At 46.3% G+C, this 21,560-nt stretch overlaps 9 protein-coding genes across 9 annotated transcripts; 4 read left to right on the top strand and 5 right to left on the bottom strand.

Moving 5' to 3' along the window:
• Window positions 1–342: 342 nt before the first annotated feature.
• MNT2 (alpha-1,2-mannosyltransferase KRE2) lies at window positions 343–1,635 on the bottom strand (the record flags this gene model as incomplete). Its single annotated transcript, XM_024856421.1, has 1 exon — window positions 343–1,635. The coding sequence occupies one exon, from the start codon at window positions 1,633–1,635 to the stop codon at window positions 343–345; it is 1,293 nt and encodes a 430-aa protein (XP_024716020.1).
• Window positions 1,636–3,044: 1,409 nt separating this feature from the next.
• Window positions 3,045–4,733, top strand: NPL4 (Npl4p; the record flags this gene model as incomplete). The annotated part of the gene is made up of 1 exon (XM_024856420.1): window positions 3,045–4,733. One exon carries the CDS (start codon window positions 3,045–3,047, stop codon window positions 4,731–4,733), a length of 1,689 nt encoding a protein of 562 aa, XP_024716019.1.
• Window positions 4,734–5,287: 554 nt separating this feature from the next.
• On the top strand, window positions 5,288–7,387 carry MSI3 (adenyl-nucleotide exchange factor; the record flags this gene model as incomplete). The annotated part of the gene is made up of 1 exon (XM_024856419.1): window positions 5,288–7,387. One exon carries the CDS (start codon window positions 5,288–5,290, stop codon window positions 7,385–7,387), a length of 2,100 nt encoding a protein of 699 aa, XP_024716018.1.
• A 275-nt stretch (window positions 7,388–7,662) lies between these two features.
• Window positions 7,663–9,792, top strand: C7M61_000999 (serine/threonine protein kinase; the record flags this gene model as incomplete). The annotated part of the gene is made up of 1 exon (XM_024856418.1): window positions 7,663–9,792. The coding sequence occupies one exon, from the start codon at window positions 7,663–7,665 to the stop codon at window positions 9,790–9,792; it is 2,130 nt and encodes a 709-aa protein (XP_024716017.1).
• A 164-nt stretch (window positions 9,793–9,956) lies between these two features.
• Window positions 9,957–11,615, bottom strand: ELP3 (Elongator subunit; the record flags this gene model as incomplete). The annotated part of the gene is made up of 1 exon (XM_024856417.1): window positions 9,957–11,615. One exon carries the CDS (start codon window positions 11,613–11,615, stop codon window positions 9,957–9,959), a length of 1,659 nt encoding a protein of 552 aa, XP_024716016.1.
• A 771-nt stretch (window positions 11,616–12,386) lies between these two features.
• Window positions 12,387–13,229, top strand: C7M61_000997 (uncharacterized protein; the record flags this gene model as incomplete). Its single annotated transcript, XM_024856416.1, has 1 exon — window positions 12,387–13,229. The coding sequence occupies one exon, from the start codon at window positions 12,387–12,389 to the stop codon at window positions 13,227–13,229; it is 843 nt and encodes a 280-aa protein (XP_024716015.1).
• Window positions 13,230–13,390: 161 nt separating this feature from the next.
• NOG1 (putative GTPase) lies at window positions 13,391–17,451 on the bottom strand (the record flags this gene model as incomplete). Its single annotated transcript, XM_024856415.1, has 2 exons — window positions 13,391–14,466; window positions 15,540–17,451. 2 exons carry the CDS (start codon window positions 17,449–17,451, stop codon window positions 13,391–13,393), a joined length of 2,988 nt encoding a protein of 995 aa, XP_024716014.1.
• Window positions 17,452–17,970: 519 nt separating this feature from the next.
• Window positions 17,971–19,080, bottom strand: MNN9 (mannosyltransferase complex subunit; the record flags this gene model as incomplete). The annotated part of the gene is made up of 1 exon (XM_024856414.1): window positions 17,971–19,080. One exon carries the CDS (start codon window positions 19,078–19,080, stop codon window positions 17,971–17,973), a length of 1,110 nt encoding a protein of 369 aa, XP_024716013.1.
• Window positions 19,081–19,245: 165 nt separating this feature from the next.
• CAM1 (translation elongation factor EF1B gamma) lies at window positions 19,246–20,601 on the bottom strand (the record flags this gene model as incomplete). Its single annotated transcript, XM_024856413.1, has 2 exons — window positions 19,246–20,282; window positions 20,403–20,601. 2 exons carry the CDS (start codon window positions 20,599–20,601, stop codon window positions 19,246–19,248), a joined length of 1,236 nt encoding a protein of 411 aa, XP_024716012.1.
• Window positions 20,602–21,560: the final 959 nt, after the last annotated feature.

Here is a 21,560-nt window from a genome sequence, read left to right as displayed (position 1 = left end):
TGGCGAAATACGCGATACGTCTAAACTCAAAATGTTTTTAAGTTCATGTGGCTGGTTGTTTCACTGCTTCCCTTGGCGAGAAGCGAGGCAAGACGGCTAATTGCTGGTTTGAGACAGGACATTCTCAACAAGGCAGATTGCAGTCACAACACGCCAAAAGACAAGAAAGCGACACGCTTTAAGGATCGGAAAATATGCGCTTCAAGTCCGCCGGTCTATCACTCTCATTACTATTGTTCACGCCTTTGTCCGGCCTCTTCGCTTAGGTGCCTCAGCGCACTCGACACGCTCTCTGCAGCACGGCGCTTCTATGTTTCCACAGTGGACTGCAATGCAGCTTCCTTACTGGTAGTCCACCCATTCCTTGGGCTTCTCGAGCTTCATTGCCTCGTAATACTTTTTACCACAACTGTATCCTCTGAATGTGAAGTCCTTATCTGGGTTACAATCGCAGCGGTGCTCAAAACGGAACTGAGGATTCAACGGACATTGAGTGTATACTCCGTGGTTGTATCCGACGTCCTCGAAGTAGTGGATCTTGTCCTTGGGCAAAAAAAGCGCAGCCGCAATGGAGTGAATAGGTGCGTCACCCCAGCGCTCGTAGAAAAATCCGCCTGTCTTGTCGAGGTAGTCAAAGTAGTCTCTGTACGCTTGTGACCTCCAGAACTTCAACGAAGCCACCTCGAAATTGGACCAGAAGTGGCACAAGTTGTATGTCTCACCGTTGTTGTCACTAATGAACTCCATGAAGTTGTCCTTGGCGATATGCTGTGGGTATTTCTTGATGAAGTCCTTTGTGTGTTGCCACAACAGGGGAATTGTCTTCTCAAACTCGTGAATGGAAATTGTGAATCCGTAGACCTTGTCATTGTCTTCCATGTACTTGAACAAATCGTAGTTCAAATCACAATGCACCTGGATACCTGGCTCGACACGCCAGTACCAGTCATACTCATCTAACAATGGGTTTCTCCAGAAGAATCCACTCTCAAACCGACACATGTGTCTATACAGCTCGGAGTCTCCGTAGATGATCTTCTGAGCCTTCATGTCCGAACGAGACTTGGCAGCTTTGTCCATGTCGATCCACTCTGGGTAGGACCAATGTTCCTTTGGGATTTCACCGTACTTGGCATTTCCAGAAACGATGGAGCTTGTCAAGTCCTTGAACTCTTGCGTGAAGGGTTTGTCGTTGAGGAAGACCCAATCGTAACGGAACTTGCGGTTGAATCTGTCCTCCACATTTCTAATTGCCTTGATCAAGTCGTACAATTCTTCATTTCTAGCCAAAGAGACGAATGTGGCTTTCACTCTGTCGCCAGGGATCAAACAGTCGCCAGGCTGCTTACCCACCTGCTCTTGCGAGCCGATCTGCTGAAAGGCAGCGTTCTCCTCTTTGGAATTGTCTTTGATGGAAGGGGCATCATTGTTAGTCACTGGCGGCAGCGCAGGAGCGGGCGGCAGCACAGGAGCGGGTTGTTTCTGGAAATCAGACACTATTTCACCCGTGGCCTTGTCCACATAGACTATGCTTCCATTCAGGGTATGATTAGAAAGCAAGTACATAAACAACAAGGCGACCGCCGATGCGATGGCGACGACAAGCCGCTTATTTTGCGGGATCCGGGCGATCATGCTGATGCTGGTCTATAAAAGAAAAAGGGTGCTTATCGACGAATTGGTCAGGGACGTTTTTTGGACCAGTAGGCTGTGTGAAGGCAGGGCTCGCTAAAGCGCAGGAACATTGCTGCCCGGGAGCCGGATCGAAACGAAAGATGCAGCAGGTTTGCAAAGTCCAATCAGGTATAAGAGGATTGTGGGAATGCGCTCATTTGAATGGCGAAATCCACCTGGAGGTTGTTTGTAAAAAAAAGTCGATTTAACAACTATGGCGCAGGTTTGACAGGTTCCCGTGCAGAATGGAAGAAACTACTGTGCGAGCATTGTTCCGAGAGGCACCATCTTAAAAGGGGAGTCCAATTTCTGGGCGACATGCATCTACAGTGTTCTAAACTAGGGGTACGGTTTGGATCTCGATTCCACGATTTGTGTTAATAATTGAAGCAGATCGGGTTGCCCCGGCCGAGGCTTGCGAGATCTGAAAGAGTGCCTTGAAATTTAAGATCGGCTTTGATAATCCTTAAAGTCAAATCTTGGCTTCGGGTAATCGGCCGGGATTCATAACTGTTCTCCTTGAAAGATGCAGTGGCTATAATTGGAGTCGAACAGACCCGGGGGCAATGACAGGGTGGCATTTAGTTTAAAGCCTGGGAGATCTAAGGACCGAGGAAACAATAGAATAGTGGCTTGGTAGGCTTTTTATAGGAACAACTCTGGCGCACTGGTGACGTAGTTGGGCGATCAAAAAGGAAGTAACCCATACGACGACTGTGGAAGACTCAGGTGTAGATGAAAGCGGTTTATTAAGTAATTTGTGATCCCGTTACAGCGCTTGGGGTATTAAAGGCATCGAAACACCTTGAGAGCTCAGGAAAAACGTGGGGTATACCTTCAAAAGTGCAGTCTGTAATCGAGAAATATCATCTCTCAAGCAAGTGTCAATTACGGCTACTTACCATGGTTCTAACTACTCTTCACTTGCTGCTGTGTTTTGGATATGATTAGAGTGAGCTGTTATATGAGCTTGCAAGGAAAGACGAGCGATGGGTCTAGACCAATTAGAAACACAACCTTTTCCAAACAAAAGGTTTGATAAAGTGCCTGGATTTTATTTGTAAAACGTTATGGAATTCAATCTTATTTTCGAGACTATTGAGCATCTTTAATATCAGGTTCGGTATAATCCATTGTATGAGTACTTGAGTCTTGTTCAAGCTGGTTTTTGGCTCATCTATCAATTCATGTTTCTTTCGAAATTGTTTGGAGAGCCAAATTAAATTGTTTCCTGACCATTAACAGTTGTACGTGAATCATTTTATAGTAGCCTGGGGCCCAACTCAGAATCACCTGCATAGTGACATCTCTTAAGTATGGCAAGATACTCTATCACCAATTGCCCTCAACTCCACATACCCAATTAAATCATGATCATTCGATTCAGATCCAAAAATGGTATGCTTAGGGTCAAGGCTGAGCCCTCAGACCAGTTTCTGACTCCCTTGACAGAAGTGGTTTCCAAATGGGCCATCCCTGACCCAAAGCTGATGTTCATAAGCGACAAGCCAAACGATAAAGGGACCTCAGTCGCTGAGCTAGCCGAGAAGTCACTTGGTGACCTAGGCCTTAAGAATGGCGATATGCTTTTCGTGACTTATGACTCCGGTGAGCAGGAGAAATCTGCTTCAATAGTACCAGATCGCCACCAGACGATACCTGTGAGAGATATCACACCAGCACCTAAGGAATCCGTTAAGCAGCACCCCGTCGATGATCTTCTTGACGCACAGGATGGATTAATCAAGAGGCCAAAGTCAAGCTTCTGTAAGCATGGCGACAAGGGAATGTGTGAATACTGTTCTCCATTGCCGCCTTGGGACAAGAACTATCTCAAAGAGCAAGGCATCAAGCACAAGTCGTTCCATGCATATTTGAAGGAAATGAACGAACAGCAGAATAACAAGAGCAAGGCCTCGTCTTATATTTCACCCTTGCAGGATCTAAACTACGCCATCAACTTGCATTGTCCAGGAGGCCACGCCCCATACCCAGGAGGAATCTGTTCCAAATGTCAACCTGCCCCAATTACCCTTCAACAGCAACCGTTTCGTATGGTGGATCATGTGGAGTTTTCTGATTTTTCTCTTCTTAATAATTTCATCGATGTGTGGAGACAATCAGGTGTCCAGAGATATGGCGTGCTTTATGGTAGGTACGAAGCATTTGAAAAAGTTCCATTGGGTATAAAAGCAGTTGTCGAAGCAATTTATGAGCCACCTCAGCTGGGCGAGTTTGACGGAATTACATTGCTCGATTGGCCGAACGAACAGGATGTTGATTCCACAGCTCAAGCCTTGGGCCTTCAAAAAGTCGGCGTCGTGTTTACTGACTTGACCGATTCTGGCCGCAGGGATGGAACTGTTTTATGCAAACGTCATAAGGAGTCCTACTTTTTGTCATGTCTCGAAGTTCTCATGGCAGCAAAAAATCAAATTGCTCACCCAAACTACAGCAAATTTTCTGAGACTCGGGATTTCTCCTCCAAATTCGTCACATGCGTTATCACAGGTAATCAGAAAGGAGAAATTGAGCCTCACTCATATCAAGTTTCTAGAAGCGCTGAGGGACTTGTGAAGGCAGACATCATATCTGCCTCTACTCATCCAAACATGCTTTGCATAAACAAAACACAGGGATCAAGATACGTGCCTGATGTGTTTTACTCTAAAATCAATGAGTACGGATTGGAGGTGAAAGAGAACGCAAAGCCGGCTTTCCCTGTTGAATTTTTATTGGTGACTTTACTGGATTCGTTTCCCTTGGATCCAAAGCCGATGTTCAGACTTGATTTTGTTGTTGAAAACAGAGACTTCCTCGGCGAGCTTCAAGATTTGAAAGCTGTCCAAAGGCAAATTCAGCTGGGAGGCGGCGATGGAAGCCTGCTCATTGATTTCCATTTCTTGGTCTACTTGCGAAAGATGGGAATCCTTAGCAATGATGAGCTTGATTGTCTCTACCGCTACGCAAAGGATAAAAAAGATGAAGACTATTTACAATTGATCGAGTCTGGCGGTTGGATGACTTTGTTGACGGTGTTGGAGCAGAGCACTCACTGATGATGATCTCTTTCATATGCACCTGAAGCGAAAGTTAGAGATTTGAAGGGATGTCAGTCTGAGGTGGAAACGGGTGTTAAAAGAAACTTGAGTTGTCAAGAATGACTTCACCTTTTGACTGACTCGGTCTGCCTAAGAATGGGGCCATATCGGCGATCTTAGCTCGGTGCAGTCTGAGCATTTCGTTGGACCCTACTTGCCGAGACCTCTGTGTGAAGCTACCATGCACAATTTACTTTGTATACAGTACTGCGTACCGTTAGCATGAGCGAAGAGGTGAGAGAGCGGGCTTAATATGGCATAAAAGATCAGCGGAGCTACTCATATAGGTTTAGTGACCCTCAAATTAGGTACTAGCTATTTAAAATGCCCATTTACTTTTTTATTTGAGTAAAAAAAAGCTTCACACGTGATAGATCGTTCTCGAATCTTCTAGATGAGTCGTGCGCGGACGAAGTAGTTTTTCGCATAGTATATGAGAGTTCGCCTCAGCGCTTTTGTATTATATACTACGTGATACTACCACGAGAATAACTTAATTTAGAGAAATCAGAATGGCTACTCCATTTGGTGTCGACTTGGGTAATGACAACACCGTCATTGCCTGCGCAAGAAACAGAGGAATCGATATCATCGTGAATGAGGTTTCCAACCGTTCCACTCCTTCTTTGGTTGGTTTCGGCCAGAAGAATAGATTTATCGGCGAGACCGGAAAGAACCAGCAAACCTCCAACTTGAAGAACACTGTTGGCAACTTGAAGAGAATCTTGGGTTTGAACTACAAGGACCCAGACTTCCAGGTTGAATCTGAATACTTCTCTTGTGGATTGGCTGAGAACGACCAGGGTCAGATCAACGCCAAGGTTAGATTCTTGAATGAGCCTCAGGAGTTCACCTCCACCCAATTGGCTGCCATGTACTTGAACAAGATTAAGGACATCACCGTCAAGGAGACCAAGGGCAACATCGTGGACATCTGTTTGTCTGTCCCAGTGTGGTTCACCGAGAAGCAGAGACGTGCTGCTTCCGATGCTTGTAAAATTGCTGGCTTGAACCCCGTGAGAATTGTGAACGAGGTCACCGCCGCCGCCGTCGGGTACGGTGTTTTCAAGCAGAATGAGTTGCCTGAGGACAAGCCAAAGAATGTTGCTTTCGTCGACATTGGCCACTCTTCCTACCAGGTCTCCATCGCTGCTGTCAAGAAGGGTGAGCTCAAGGTTTTGGGTTCTGCTTACGACAAGCACTTCGGTGGTAGAAACTTCGACCGCGCTATTGCCGAGCACTTTGCCGATGAGTTCAAGGGTAAGTACAAGATTGACATCAGAGAGAACCCTAAGGCCTACTACAGAGTTCTCACTGCTGCTGAGAAGTTGAAGAAGGTCTTGTCTGCCAACACTCAGGCTCCTATTAACATCGAGTCCGTCATGAACGACGTCGATGTGTCTTCCTCTTTGACCAGAGATGAGTTGGAGGAGTTTGTCCAGCCATTGTTGGAGAGAATCAACGTCCCTATTGAGGTTGCCTTGAAGGACGCTGGTCTCACCACCGACGACATTGACTCCATCGAGATCATTGGTGGCTGCACCAGAGTTCCAAGCTTGAAGAACAAGTTGTCTGAGATCTTCGGCAAGCCATTGTCCACCACCCTCAATCAGGACGAGGCTATCGCCAGAGGTAACGCTTTTATTTGTGCCATGCACTCGCCAACCTTGAGAGTCAGACCATTCAAGTTCGAGGACTTCAACCCATACTCCGTCTCCTACTTCTGGGACAAGGAAGAGGAGGATGACGACCACTTGGAGGTTTTCCCAAGAGGCGGTACCTTCCCATCCACCAAGATCATCACCTTGTTCAGAAAGGGTGACTTCGACGTCGAGGCTAGATACACTAACAAGAACGAGATGCCAGCTGGTGTTGAGGACTTGATCGCCAAGTGGCACATCAAGGGCGTGCAGGTCAACAAGGGCGAGAGCTCCATTGCCTGTAAGTTGAAGTTGAGAAACGACCCATCCGGCTTCTACACCATCGAGTCTGCTCACACCGTTGAGGAGAAGATCGTCAAGGAGTTGGTTGAGCCTAAGGAGGGCGAGGAAGTTGACGAGGATGCTGAGCCTCAGTACAAGGAGGTTAAGAAGTTGGTCAAGAAGGACGACTTGGTCCTCGATGTCCAGTCAGCTGCCTTGACTGAGGAGGAGAGAGCCGCTTTCTTCGAGAAGGAGAACGCCTTGATTGTCGCCGACAAGTTGGTTGCCGACACTGAGGACAGAAAGAACGCCCTCGAGGAGTACATCTATGAGTTGCGTGGTAAGTTGGAGGACCAGTACAAGGACTTTGCCTCCGACGACGAGAAGAGCAGATTGTCCGACATGTTGTTGAAGGCTGAGGACTGGTTGTATGACGATGGTTACGACTCGACTAAGGCCAAGTACATCGCTAAGTACGAGGAGTTGGCTGCCATCGGTAACCTTATCAGAGGTCGTTACATGGCCAAGGAGGAGGAGAAGAAGCAAGCCATCAGACAGAAGCAGGAGGCCGAGCAGATGGCCGCCATGGCTGAGAAGATGGCTGCTCAGAGAGAGGCCTCCAAGGGCTCCGAGGGCGAGAAGAAGGAAGAGAAGAAGGAGGAGAAGGGCGACGAGATGGACCTCGACTAGTGGTCTCGATAGAGTATATAATCTAACGGAAAGGCATTCTTGGAACAAAATGTATGCACATGTAAAATTGACCATCTGAAACCCCAGCTTAAGTCACCGAGACCCAGGGCACGTGACCATGTCGGGCCTCAAACGGTACCTCGCTTTGAGGTGATTTTCTCACGCTTTCTACAACAACTTCTATTGTTATTTAACGGCTAATCCAGAAGGTCACCAAAAACAAAATCCGTATCAGGCAAAGCACGTCTCAGCACTAGCAGAAACACGTGCATCTGATGCCTAAACACAAGTCAAACTTGTCTTTGGCCATCCAAAAGGCAGACACGGAGAATCAAGCGGCGCAGAAGAAAGCCAGGACCAAAGCCCAAAGCCATGATACTGCGCTGTTGAAAAGCCAGGATACGGTCTTAGACAGCCTAGCAGAATGTGTTGAACCTCGCGAGTCCAGCAGCATCCTGTCGTCTTTCAATCTCTTGCCCGGCTTCAATGGATCAGGCAATTTGGCCACCTCTCTACCGCTGATCAGACTGTTTCGCCCGGAATTAACCCCTATAACCACGAACTTTGAGGAACAAAGTGAAGAACAACTTAATAACTTGATCAGGCGTGAACTGGAATGCGGAGAGAAAGAGACGACATCCTTAAAGAGTAAGAAGAGTAAGGATGACCTTGAAGAGGAACCAGAGGAAGAAGAAAGCGAGAGCGAAGATGAAACGAATACAGTGAATCCTGATAACGAGGAGGATCTCAAGGATTACGTGCCCGGCGGCTACCACACATGTCACATAGGCGAGACCTACAAAAACAAAAAGTACACATTGGTGAGAAAACTCGGATGGGGACACTTCTCTACCGTTTGGCTCGCACGAGACAATGATAAGCAATGTCACGTTGCTATGAAGATCGTCCGCTCTGCCAAACAGTACACAGACACTGCTGTGGATGAGATCAAGTTGTTGGATAAGGTCACCACTTCCGATACTCACCATCCAGGCCATGAACATGTTATCCAGCTTCTTGACACCTTTTCGCATGAGGGCCCCAACGGAGTTCACGTTTGCATGGTTTTTGAGGTCCTTGGTGAAAACCTTTTAGGCCTTATTCGCCGTTACAAACATAAGGGAATCCCTGTGGTTTTCGTGAAGCAAATTGCCAAGCAGTTATTATCTGCATTGGATTTTCTTCACCGCCGCTGTGGTGTCATTCACACTGATATTAAGCCCGAGAACGTCTTGATTGAGATTGGTGACGTCGAGCAAATTGTTCGTATGGTTGAACAAGAAGAACAGCATGCTAAGCTCCAAAGAAAGCTTCTGCGCACTAAATCGACCTCGGGTGCTGCCTCTCATTCAAACTCCACCCCATCCACATCAACTCAAAACACTCCACAAATCAAGCATGCTCAAATTGGCGAGAAAGTCAAATCTTCGGTGGATATGTCTTCTCCTCTGCTCGGCAGGAATGGAAGACGCTCCCGCCGTCAAACTCTCATCACAGGTTCTCAGCCTTTACCATCCCCACTCCGCTCCTTTAACAAGTCATTCACAAACATGCATAACCTTGCCAACTCCTCCAACAACACGCCCATTCAACAAGTCGTGAGCCATGGCTCATTCACCAATACTTCGGACGCAGAAGTTTCGGAACAAATGGAAAAAAGCTTAAACAATTCGCTTTCGTCAATGTATATCCTGAATTCGTCTGGCACGTTTCCTGGCCAGAATAGGGACAACGGAGATGAGTCATTTGTGAACAATTCGTCTTTGATTATCAATGAAGATGAGTTAATCTCGGTGAAGATTGCTGATTTAGGAAACTCCTGCTGGGTCCACCATCATTTCACGGACGAGATTCAGACAAGACAATATAGATCCCCAGAGGTATTGCTCGGATACCATTGGGGGGCTTCTGCTGATCTTTGGTCCTTTGCATGTTTGATGTTTGAACTTCTCACGGGCGACTATTTGTTCGATCCAAGATCGGGTAAATCCTACAGTAAAGATGACGACCACATTGCTCAGATCATTGAATTAATTGGGCACTTCCCACGGCCCATGCTCAACGAGAGTTACTATGCCAGAGATTTCTTCAGCGCTCGTGGTGAGCTTCTCAGGATTTCTAAATTGAAGCCTTGGGGCCTTAAAGATGTCCTCATTGAGAAATACAAGTTCCCAGTTAGTGATGCAATTGACATCGCAGACTTTTTGCTGCCCATGTTGACTTTACAGCCTGAGAAAAGGGCTGATGCTGGTGGTATGGTGAATCACCCATGGTTGAGCGATGCCCTCGGTTTAGAGAATGTCGTGTTAGAACGCCCAGTGGGTGGTTCTGGAGAGGACATTCCAGGCTGGGCTCACGAGCTTGACCCGCAACAACAGGGAAACCGTTTCTTCTTCCGTCATTGATTATGACATTTCATTTTGCATCATTTGTACTCTATTGCATTCAGGTTTGTATTATATAGGCTTCAATTAACCTAATTACCTGCTACTTGGTTGAAGCTCTTAGGAACGGTGAATAAATGTATATAATTAAAATCTGTATATTGTACCCCCAAAATAATAGCTATTTATACAAGCATCTTGGACATGTAAGGTCCGTCCACCTCGTATCCCAATTTGGCGTAGTAGTTCCTGACACCCACACCTGAAATAACACTAATCTTCTCTGATCCATGCTCCTCCCTAGCAATACGCTCGGCCTCCTCCATCAACAAAGTACCGAAACCTTGATGCTGGAACTTTCTAGGATCCTTGGAATGCAATGGGACAACAGAGCCGTAAACATGCAACTCACGCACAATCGATGTTGGCTGGTTCTTGAACTCCTCCCTGTAAGTGTATTTCTCGGTGGCTTTTCTTAAACGCAACAAGCCAATAAGGATATCCTGCTTGGGGTCCTCATAAGACAAGAAAGTCTCCCAACCGCCGTTGGCAGTATAATCTCTTCTCAAAAGTTCGACCTGGTCAGGCAGAACCTTGTGATGCACTTCTTGGATACCCACTTCTCTTGTACGAACGTCTCTGCACGATGTGCCGAAGTCCTTCATTCTGGCCAAGGCCAATTCACGAAGGTTACCGTTTTCCACACCGGAGGAAACCAATGGCATGGGGATATCACGCTGGACACGATAGATACGGGTCCAAGGAGGCACGAGAGCCAAGATTCTGGCAACTAAATCAATAAGCGCATTGGCGTTATACGATTTATAGAGACCCTTCTTCCAAAGCTCATAAAGACCGGTGCCTCTGATGACCAATGTTGGATAGATCTTGAGACCGTCGGTTCTGAATGCTGGGTTCTCGAAGTACTCGATAAATTGGTCAAGATCACGCTCCATGCCAACATTTGGCAAATCTGGCATCATATGACTGACAACCTTGTATCCGGCATCCTTAGCAATGCAAAATGTTTCACACACGGCCTTCACTGTGTGACCTCTGTTAGTGTCTCTAGCCACATCTTCGTATACCGACTGGACACCCACCTCCAATCTCGTGCAGCCGTACTTCAACATATCACTAAGATGCGTTTCAGTACAGTAGTCAGGTCTGGTTTCAATTGTGATACCGACACACTTAGTCTGTGACTGCTGAGAGAAGCGGATGGCCTCATCGATGTTCTTACCATTATAGCCGGAAAGGGCGTTATGCAACTGGGTAATGAAACCCTCTCTGTAATCTTGGGGCAAAGACATGAAAGTACCACCCATGATGATGTACTCCACCTTGTCGATGGAGTGACCCAACAGCCTAAGTTGTTCAATTCTTCCTCTGGCTTGTTCGTAAGGGTCGTAACGAGCACGAATCGCTCTCATGGAGGTTGGTTCATAACCTGTGTAAGATTGTGTTGAATATTCGAAATCTGAGTCCGGTCCACCAGGGCAGTAGACACAAATGTTACCAGTGTAGGCGATATGAGGGCATCTGTGTGGTTTACACATCACCGCAACAACAGCGATTCCAGATGCTGTTCTCACGGGCTTGGCCTTGAGCTTAGGTATTAAGTACTTCTTATGCTGGTCAGGAATCGATGAGATGATGTCGGTAAGTCGTGGCTGGTGCTTCAACTTGTGCTTCTTCGCATACCTGGTGATGAGACCATTGAGATTGACGTCTTTGTTTGTCTTGAGAGAAGCCACAAGCTCCAAGGAAATATCAGCGCAGCACTGAATGAAACGCTCCTTTTCTGGAGCCAACTTTCGACCCTTCTGCAATGCGGAGGGCATTATGTTTATGAGATCTGGATTAACTTGTGGAGCTGGAAAGATCTGAGGCCTCATCGCCGTCTGGTGCACGGGTGCTAGTAGAATGAATCCTAGTTACAATTGACTGGGAACAATATATAGTTATAAAATTGTGAGGAAAGTTCACGTTCACTTTTCAATTATAATGTTCTGGCACCGGTCGTATTTTATTCGGTACTTTGTGTGTGCAATTGGTGGGCTCTTAGCAATATGAAAGCTGTGATTCGCTAATTACAATGACTCAGAGTTTGAGCCCAATAAGGGCTAAAAGCGATATAGCTGGTCATTCATTTATGTAATAAAATTTAAAGTCTTTTTTCCGCCACCCAGAATCTTTCACAAAGATGGGATGCTTAATGGTCGACTGGCTGCGAAAAGTTGTATGTATCAGAGTTTTACCTAGGCTTATCTTCATGAAAACGATTTTTGTATAATCCGTGTAACAAAGATCAAGAAGCTTGAGGAATATGTGTAAAGCTCAGTATTTCAAGTCTTTTAAGCTTCCTGGAATGAGTGGGCTTCCATAATCAAGTGAGACAAGGTCATGAAGTACCTCAAAAACCCCAAAATTGCAATACAGCAGTGTTCAATCACAAACTATATGGCAAAACAAAACACTCATTTCTAGTATGAAATATCAATTCATTAAAATCGGTGTTATGGTGGGTCTTAACCCACGCTTCTCTCCTCCTACCCTGCATCCTGTAGACACTGCTCAAATTTTCAATTAGATCCACCTTACTATACATCAGCATGTTGGGTGTTAGAAGCATTACGGGAGTCAGGCTACAGCCTGCCGTCTCTCTCTTAGCTAGAACAAGCTTGAAGTCAGCTGTGGCCACTAGATCATATGCCAAGAACCCAGACATTACCAAAATGCCATTGAATGTGTTTGGCTGTTTGGCTGACTACTACGTTCCTCCAAGATTCTTGGACTGTCCTATCACCTCATGGCCTAGGCTTGTCGTCAGAAGATTGACGGCATTTGCCTTCAACACTATTGGTGTTGTCCGTTACAAGAAAGACACGAATCTCAAATTGCACTTTGACGATTGGAAGGAACGCACCATCGAGAACTACGTGAAAACTAACAAGGTCTTTGCCAAGGCTTGCTCCGCCAGAAAGGATCTCAGACATAAGTATATTCATGAGCAGCTCGCAGACGTTGCTGGTAAACATGTGGTGGATGCCTTGTGCAGCAGAGCTCTGTCTTTTCCATCTGGCGCTAAGCTCACATGGAAGCTTGTCAAAGTTGTTGAGAATCCAAAGGTTGTTTCTTTCAACCCCCTCCCAAACCATGACGACATCACCGTCTTCATTCAGCTCGTCACAAAAGTAAAGACTAAACAGCAGATGACTGTGGAAACATCGGAAGGTGAGGTCCAGACGACCGAAAGACTTGTCACAGACTACTTGGTCTCTACCATCGATCCATTTTCTGAGGAGCAGCTTTTAGTCGGCTCAATCTTTGAGAGTGACCATATCAGGAAGGTTCAACCAGAGTTCAACCCCGAGGATCTCGAGCAAGCCACCGCTTTCCAAAACCGGGCTGCTGATCTCTACCGTGAACCTCCCAAGGCCTTGAAGAGCGCCTAAACTTCGTGTAGATAACAATTTCTATCTGTATATATAAAGCATTGGGTTAATCAAAAGTTATAAAAATCTCTCTAGTGTAAGTCCAAATCTAATCTTTTACCATTCCGTACTTTTATGCCGCTCCCGAGCGCCAATTTCCCAAGTCCATTTAAGTATCGGGGCTAATCCATCAAGAACACATCATTGTCATTGCCGGCCCCGTAGCCTCTTTTACTTTCCGAAGGTGACCTCTCAATATTTGGTCTTACCCATAACGTGCCAGACTGAGACCTCGAGTCTCTTCTCTGGAGCTCCTGTGGAGTCAAAATCAAGTTACCAAGCGACGCAGGTACATAATCTTCAAAGAAGGCGTTCTCGTCATCTTCTATGGCATCCTCCTCTCTTGAACCATCCAGGATTGCCAGTTCATCGTGAGGCCTAATGTGATAGTGCGATGGAGATGTCAAAAAGGCACTGTTAGGCTTACTCATCAGGCCAAGCCTGGAAGAGAAGCCAAAGTTATCGTTAGGCAGCTCTGTGCGAGTGCTGCTAAACAAGTTGGATGAGAAATCAATAGAGTTTGGCAGTGATACCAAATTGGTGGGAGAAGTTGAGGAAAGAGACCGTAATGCTGAATTAAGACCGTTCTGAGTGCCGGTAGAAACCAAGTTTGTAGGGGCGCTACCAGCAACCAGCCAGTCGTGAAGTGATTGATAGTTTGCCACTGGGCTGGTCCAGCTAAATGGCTTTGATCTGCCATTTTGAGAGACCAGGTGATGTGTCAGCAATGAGGAATTCAGCAAAGAGTTGCGTAAACTTGGATTTGCGAGGGTGATGTCTTCTCCGAATGATCGTTTCCTGGTGTCAACAGGCTCGATTAAATATGACAGCGATACGTCGCCATTTGCATCAAAATTGCTGTTGAAATCGAGGTGCTCAGTTCTGGGTCTGCCTTGTGGTCTCTCTGTTGGCAGTGTCACGAAAGATCTAGAAGAACCATTCAGGTGACTGTTTCGGTTTCCCCCTGAACCAGCGCCAGCACCGGTACCGGAAGAAGCCCGCCCCTTGTGGGATTGATGCAGACTAGTTGAGTGGTCATAATTGTTTGCATCTGAGCCAGAACTGTGGTCATTTTGAGCGTTTGAGTAGTTGTTGTTTCTGTCATGGCGACGATGTGCGTTCAAGGACTTTGAGTTCACCCTAGTTCCGTCAGGCAAGAAATGGGCCAAAGCACACTTCAAGCCGAACTTGCAGTTACCTTTTTGGAAGTATTTGCAAGGTAATTTATCTGCAGCGAGTGAACCGTCTAAATTGTGGCTAAAGGGGCACGAGTTGCCTGCCTGGCAATTTCCTTGCCGAAAAAACTTACATGGAACATGACTAAGGTTTTTGTTGGCGTTCGACCCTGAGCCCAGACTCCCGTTGATGGAAACAGTACCGGCTGGTCCAGTATTGGGGGGCAACTGGTCCAGGAGTGAACCAAGATCCAACGGATGTCCCGGTTTTGATCGTGGCTGGCTCATGGAGCCCAGCAGTTGCTTTGAATTCCGAGAAGACCCTTTTTCATGGCCTTCTTGGAAGGGTATAAATTTGTCGTGGTTGACAGTCAAATAGTGTATGTCCGGGCCAGGCATGGCTGGCGAGAAGATAAGGAAACTGATTAATTAGGGCTGCAAATTTGGTAGGCAACAGGTGACAGGTCCTTGGTGCTTATACGAGAAGGCTGATTCTCAAAACTTTGAAAATTAGGCAAATTCGAGGTTATGGATCAGTCAAGAAGTGGTCGCAAGATACTAGTCGGTGGGTATGAATCACAGGTTAAAGAAGGATAACGCCCTGATAAGAAAGTGTCAGTGTGCGGCTCCTGCATGCAAAAAGTGAGGCACAACGCTCCCACACATTACATCCGATGAAAGACGTCGCCAGGTGTGGTGGATGCGCTCTTGGTGCACGGGTGTTTTACTAAAGATAAGGCTCCAGACCGCTTATCCATGGAAACCAGGGGATCTAGATAAGATGAGGCGCGAGGTACATGAGGCGTGAATGTGATAATTTTGTATCATTTTATAGATAACTGTTTTCTGTAAGCTTAATGCCGATTTGTTTGTAACCTTGTTGCTTCCTCTAGCCCGTTTTAGTATACACACAGCTAGGATCGCTTAATATTTAGCACTTTGCTCCGCCTTTAAATCGCATATGGGTGCATTTTGCCCCGCACACCCCGATGCACCTTCCTGTCAAACTACGCCATTATTCCAACATATATGTAATGCTATTAGAATGTGAATCTCTATTGTACACTTGAACACCCACCCCAAAATAAGCCTTAACGACGGTCCGCAGAAAAGCCTCTCTTTCCCGAGAACAAGTGCTTGGGCATCGAGGCAACAGTGTGTCTGTCGGCCTCTCCCAATCTTGCCTGGCGGTTTCTCTCTCTTCTCTGCAACTTGGCGACTCTCTCGGCCTGCGAACGCAAAGCTCCGTCAGCAACACCGGCACTCAATCTATCGTTCTGGTTAGCTGGCGCCTGTTTCTTCTGCACCTTCTTCTTTTGCTTCGTGAGGCCCTGGTTGGCCTTCAAGATGTCCACACCACTGATGGTCTTCTTGTTTTTGACTCTCTGCTTCAAAGAGCGTGTGTCATGACCCAAAGAGGCCATGTGCTCCTCCATCTCGCCGTAAGTCTTCTTGATGTGTTCTCTTGGCATCATCGACTTGTTCTTCAAAGCCTTCTTCGTACGTGCCTCCTTGATCATCACCTTATGCTTATTTCTGATCCATTCGGCCTTGTCACGGATGTCGACAGTCTCCTCGTCCTCGATTTCAGAATCGGAGTCGTAGAAGCCTTCTGCATCTAGTCTCTCCTCTTCCTCCTCCAAAGCCTGCAACTTGGCAGCAATATCTGGGTCCAAGAAGTCGTAGACGTTCTTACCGTCCAACACTTCAGGCATGGTGTCGGCCTTCCACTCATCGTCATCCAACAAGTAGAAGTCCTTGAGGTTGACATTGTAGACACCGGCACCACCATTGTCGGCCTCGACGTCCTTAGCCAAAGTTCTTCTGTTTGGATCATCACTGTCGTATTTCGTCAAGTGCTGTACGCCTTCAGGAATGAAAGCGGGTCTCTCCTCCTCATCACGCAACTGTGGTCTAGCCACATGAATCTTGTTCAAGACATTGTTCACACGAGCAGAGCCCTTCAACTTTTGCTCGATTCTAGCAGTCAACAACTTCTCACAAGCCTGGTTTCTCACTTGCATCACATTTTCTTCGGCGTAACACGAGGTGTTCATGATGTCCACACCAGGGCTGTCGGCGATCGACTTCAAGAGCTCCTGCTGCTCAACTGGCAAGTCCTCTTGTCTGATGATATCACTCTTGTTCATCACCACCATCACAGACTTGTTAGCAAACAAGGGCTTGATGGAGTGGAACAATTTGGTTTGGGCTTCAATTGAGAAACCACACTGCTCGGACAAATCCATGAAGTACAAGACACAAGATCTCAAATGGGCAATGGCATAGATGGACTGCATTTCGATATTGTTCATTTCTTCCGTTGGACGGTCCAAGATACCAGGAGTATCGATGGCCTGGAAACGCAAGTACTTGTAGTCGAAGTGACCAACGTACAAGGATTTGGTGGTAAAGGCGTAAGGCTGGACCTCGACATCAGCCTTGGTGATGCACTTCAAAAAAGAAGACTTACCAACATTAGGGTAACCACAGATCAAAAGGGTTCTGGTGTTGGGGTCGATAGAGGGCAAACGACCCAAATGCTGTCTGACCTGCTCCAAATATTGCAATGGGTCCTTCAACTTTTTGGTGATGGTGGCCATTCTACCCAAAGCAGCTCTCTTCAACTGCTTACATTGGTACAACGACTGGCCGAACTTCAAAAGACGGTTGTAATCTCTAGAGACTTGCTCGATCAAGGTCTTAGCCTTGGACACGGCAGCCAAGGACACCTTGTAATGGTTCTTCTCGTACAAAGTGTCCATCAAATCTCTGTGGAAAGGATGAACATCATTAATGTTTGGGAAACCAGCCAACATATCCGTGAACTTCTCAGAGAATCCCTCAGCGGTGAACTTCACCTTTCTCATGTAGAAGGCCCTGATACGGGAGATCTTGAACCCAGGTCTCACCACGGTGGGTGTTTTTCTCTGGGTTCTATTGAGCACGATATCCAACATGTCGTTGGCCGTAGGCACGGTTGGAATGTCCTTCCACGACAACTGCATTATTTCAGTGTTGGTTGTAGGTGGTAGAAGCTGAGATGAGCTAGAAAAAAGAAGGACCTCATCTCAACTTTTTTTTTTTTTTTATCGCGCCCGCACAGGACCATGGACACTATGGGAGATCAATAAAGTTTCCTAAAAATTAAAAAAAATTGATTGAAGTGGGGGGGATCTTCGATATATGGGTCTTTACAAAAAATAAAAAGTTTACTTTGATATCCCATGTGGGCTGTAGACGATGTTGGTGGGCTACTGAGATACGCAGTAATGGCTGCGAAATTAAGACAGGTCTCTGATCTGAGACCTCGTGGAGACTAAAGCGAAGCAGTACAAATCCTGAACCATCCCGTTATTAGCAATTAAAGTCGTTCAATTGCGAGGCGGTGTTGAAAAGGCAGAGACTCACAATCTAGTTGAGTTATAATAAAAGCCCGTTGCAACAATGACTTCTGCCCTAAATGTCAATGCAAATTGCACCTACGTTCAATCCAATGAATGATTAATATATAGTTACCCACCACTCTATTCGTTGTAGTGGTAGACCAAATAGTTTGGCAAACCAACCACTTCATAGCCCAAACGCTTGGCCATCTTGGCAAAACCCTCGGTTTCAATCAAGTGGTAGAATGGGAAAGGTGGGAACATGGCACCGTCTCTGTGGACATCGGCGTTTACCAACACGGCGCCTCCTCCAACTCCATCTAATGGCATCTCAGCATTCTTGTCGCCCTTGTCGTCGTAGTGATGCGCCATCAAAGGTCTGTAAGTGGCCAACTCGTGGTAGCCCTCAACGATGATCTCGTCATCATTCATGCCCTCGGCAATCTTCAACCCATCCTCAGACTCGATCCAGTTATTGAAGTCGTACGGTCTGATAGCGGGCGCTCCGTTCTCATCAAGGTAACGCTGGTAAACATTGGCGGATAAGACGGGTTTCTTGTGGGCCATCATGTCGTGAAGCAAGGTTGGTGGTGTCTCGACAATGTCGGCGTCCAACCAGAGCACCCATGAAGTCTTTGGTGATATGGTGGTAAATAGCAACGAGTTTCTGGCAACGGCCATCATGGCACGACGCTCTTTTTGCACCTTCAAAGCATGACGCTCCTTTTCAAGCTGCAGATCCAATGCATCCGTGTCTTGTCTCAACATGGTGATTTTCTTAAATCTACCTTTAGTTGCCTGAGTTTCCTTAACTGCCTGTTCCAACAGTTTGAGTGCCTGGTCACCTTCGGCATTCCTTGGGAAAATGAATCCTAGCGAGATCATGCTGTGGTCATAACTGAGCTTGTTCAAGTTAGCCCAGTACTCAGGCAAAAACTTCGTCATAGGGGTCAAAATCAACACTTCTCCTTCGTTGCCCAATACATCAGCTGTGGCAGCCAATTTGTTCAAGTCATAGTGCAGAATGTGGTTGTCTGGTAGGTTATGCAAAATGACCAGATCTTTGTTTTTGCTCCCGAGCCACAGGCCGCCCTTTTTGCTGTAAGAGTACTTCTTGGTTGATCTCTGTCCTGCCGCCAGCGTGGTTCCAACGAACGCCAAGTAAACAAGAGCAACGAGCGAGACGAGCCCGACCAATATCAACGGCTTCCTTCGTATATTGCGGATGACTTGGTTTCTGGAAAACAGCATGCCGTTTAAATCCTGAATTGAGAGGCTTGTGGGTCTGAGATTTTTATTTTGTTTTTCGGCATACTTCGCGAGAGCTCTGTACATTCACTTACATCAACAGGGTGCTGCTAATATTAGGGTTTCAACTACTGGGTGAACAACAGAGAAATATTTATTACAAATAGCTTATTTGAAAACCTTACCGTCGGCAATCTCTCTCTTGGTGCCGTTAACGTCAACTGGCTCGTCCCAGGCCAACATGTTGTTGACGAACTTCTTGTCCTCCTCGTTGGAACCGTCCAACTTGGTGAAAGAGTAAGACTCCCAGTCTGGAGCGACATCGAAAGCTGGCTCGTGCTCCTGGCCTCTGACCAAGAAGAAACCGGTGATACCGTTGTCGTTGTTCTCACCGTACACAACCATGCAACCGAACATGTACTTGGTGGAAGCGGACAATCTGGCGAAGAAACCACCAACCAAGTTGTTGGACATGAAGGTCAAGGTCAACTCGTCGTTGTACTTGTAGTCGACCTTCCACAAGGACCACTCCTCAGGGTTGTAGACCTTGTCCCAGAAGAATGGGATGGCAGTCTCTCTGGTCTCCTCGTTGGAGTAGAATCTCTTCCACTCGTCAACGGCGAAAGCTGGCTTGCCCAAAGCCTCCAATGGGTGCTTTGGCTTAGGAGCCTGCTGAGCTGGCTCGGCTGGAGCGGCAGCTGGCTTCTCCTTCTTGGCAGCTGGAGCAGCAGCAGCCTTCTTCTCCTTCTTTGGAGGAGTGTACTCGACTGGCTTCTCGATGAACTCAACATCGCCAAGAACATCCTTCAAGAATGGCTGGGCAATGATGGTCTTGAACCATCTGGTGATGGCTGGGTGCTGCTTTCTCCACTGAGCACCGAACAAGTAGTTGAAACCTCTGACGTACTGAGCAGCAACGAAGTAGTCGGCCAAAGTGATTCTCTCGCCAACCAAGTAGGTGAACTCAGCCAATCTAGCCTCAACAACAGCGTTGACCTTCTCAAGGTAGGCGTTGGCCTCGTCAACCTGCTTCTTGTTGTATGGAACTCTACCAATGATTGGGCCGAAAGCACCGGCAATGGTTGGAAGGATCTCGGAGTTGGACAAAGACAACCATCTCAAGATCTCAGCGTACTGAGTAGCGTTCTTACCCAACAACTTGGTCTCTGGGTCGGCAATGTTGAGGACTTGAATGTTAGTACAGACTCAATTGAAGCATGGTATCAGAGTGTAGTAAATCCTCGACATTGTGTTTTAAGACAGGGATAACTGTTAAATAATGAAAATTTCTCATCATGTTAAAAAATAAGACGAATTGAACATACGGTAAAGGGAAACAGCAATGATCTCAGTCAACTTGAGGCCCTTTGGACCAACGAAAGCTGGGATCTTCTTGAGAGGGAAGGTCTTCTCGAAAGCAGCATCTGGAGCAGCAACCTTGACGTCAAGGTTGTAAGCCTTAATGATGGCCTTTGGAAGAACACCACGAATCTTCTCGTCAGCGTAGAGGGTACCCTGGGACATTTTGTATGGAGATGGTATTATAATGAAGAAAAATTTTTCTCATCCACTGTGGTGGTGGTCCGAAAAACACGTGAGTGATCGCACGTGCCTCGATGCCCCTTCTGCAACTAGGGCTGAAGAACAGCTAGCGATTAATTTGGTAAAATGTGAGGAATTAAATTAAATGCTTCAATTTTGATGGGTTGAACACCTGATTTTGAGGTTCGCATTTCAGTACTCTTCCTCCATCATGTGTATAGATTATTTGCATTAATTTTGATCGAAAGTGATTTGGATGCGAAATCGCTGCACATTTATAAAAACAAAAAGCACGATAATATGAAAAGATTAAAAATAAAAAATTATGAAAATTGTGTTTTGACTTACAAGTTAGTTATTTAGTCTTCTAAGCTTTCGATTTTTTCTACTTAAGAAATAAAAACGAACCAAGGGAACCGTAGAGAAGACTTAACTGAAGCTATGGATTTCTACTTGTAAATGAAATTAGCGTTGCACTTTACCGAAAGTATAGCACGCTGTCAAAAATTAAATTTTATTAAAAGAGGCTGTAACAGCCGAAAAGGGTTGTCACAGGCAAAAAGATATGGGATTGGTTAAACTACTTTTGATTACAAAATCGATGAATATAATCTGGGTTGCAATCAAACGTATACTTTTTAGTGCTGAGGAAAGCAGGGGTGGCCCGATTCTTAAAAATGCAACGTCGAAGAGTTCCACATGGCACATGGCACAAGACAGCCCTAGGCTCTTGATCGTCACATACTAGCGCACTGCGTTCCCACAATATCTACTTTGTTGGGAGCAGGACAGGTGAAAACTCGACACATGCTTCTGACGCATCCAGAGCCTAAAATCCTAAATAAGGCATGCGGCTAGTGCTTATCGTGATAAACTGTATCGGCTTTATTCTGATGCAGCTATAACCTTACGCGAGAACGTAACGCATGAAACCAATGACA

Source organism: Candidozyma pseudohaemuli (genome assembly GCF_003013735.1).
Source record: "Candidozyma pseudohaemuli strain B12108 chromosome Unknown scaffold00001, whole genome shotgun sequence".
NCBI classification, from domain to species: Eukaryota; Fungi; Ascomycota; class Pichiomycetes; order Serinales; family Metschnikowiaceae; genus Candidozyma; species Candidozyma pseudohaemuli.
The sequence above is the reverse complement of the archived record's forward strand: the minus strand, read 5'-3'. Positions and strand labels throughout refer to the sequence as shown.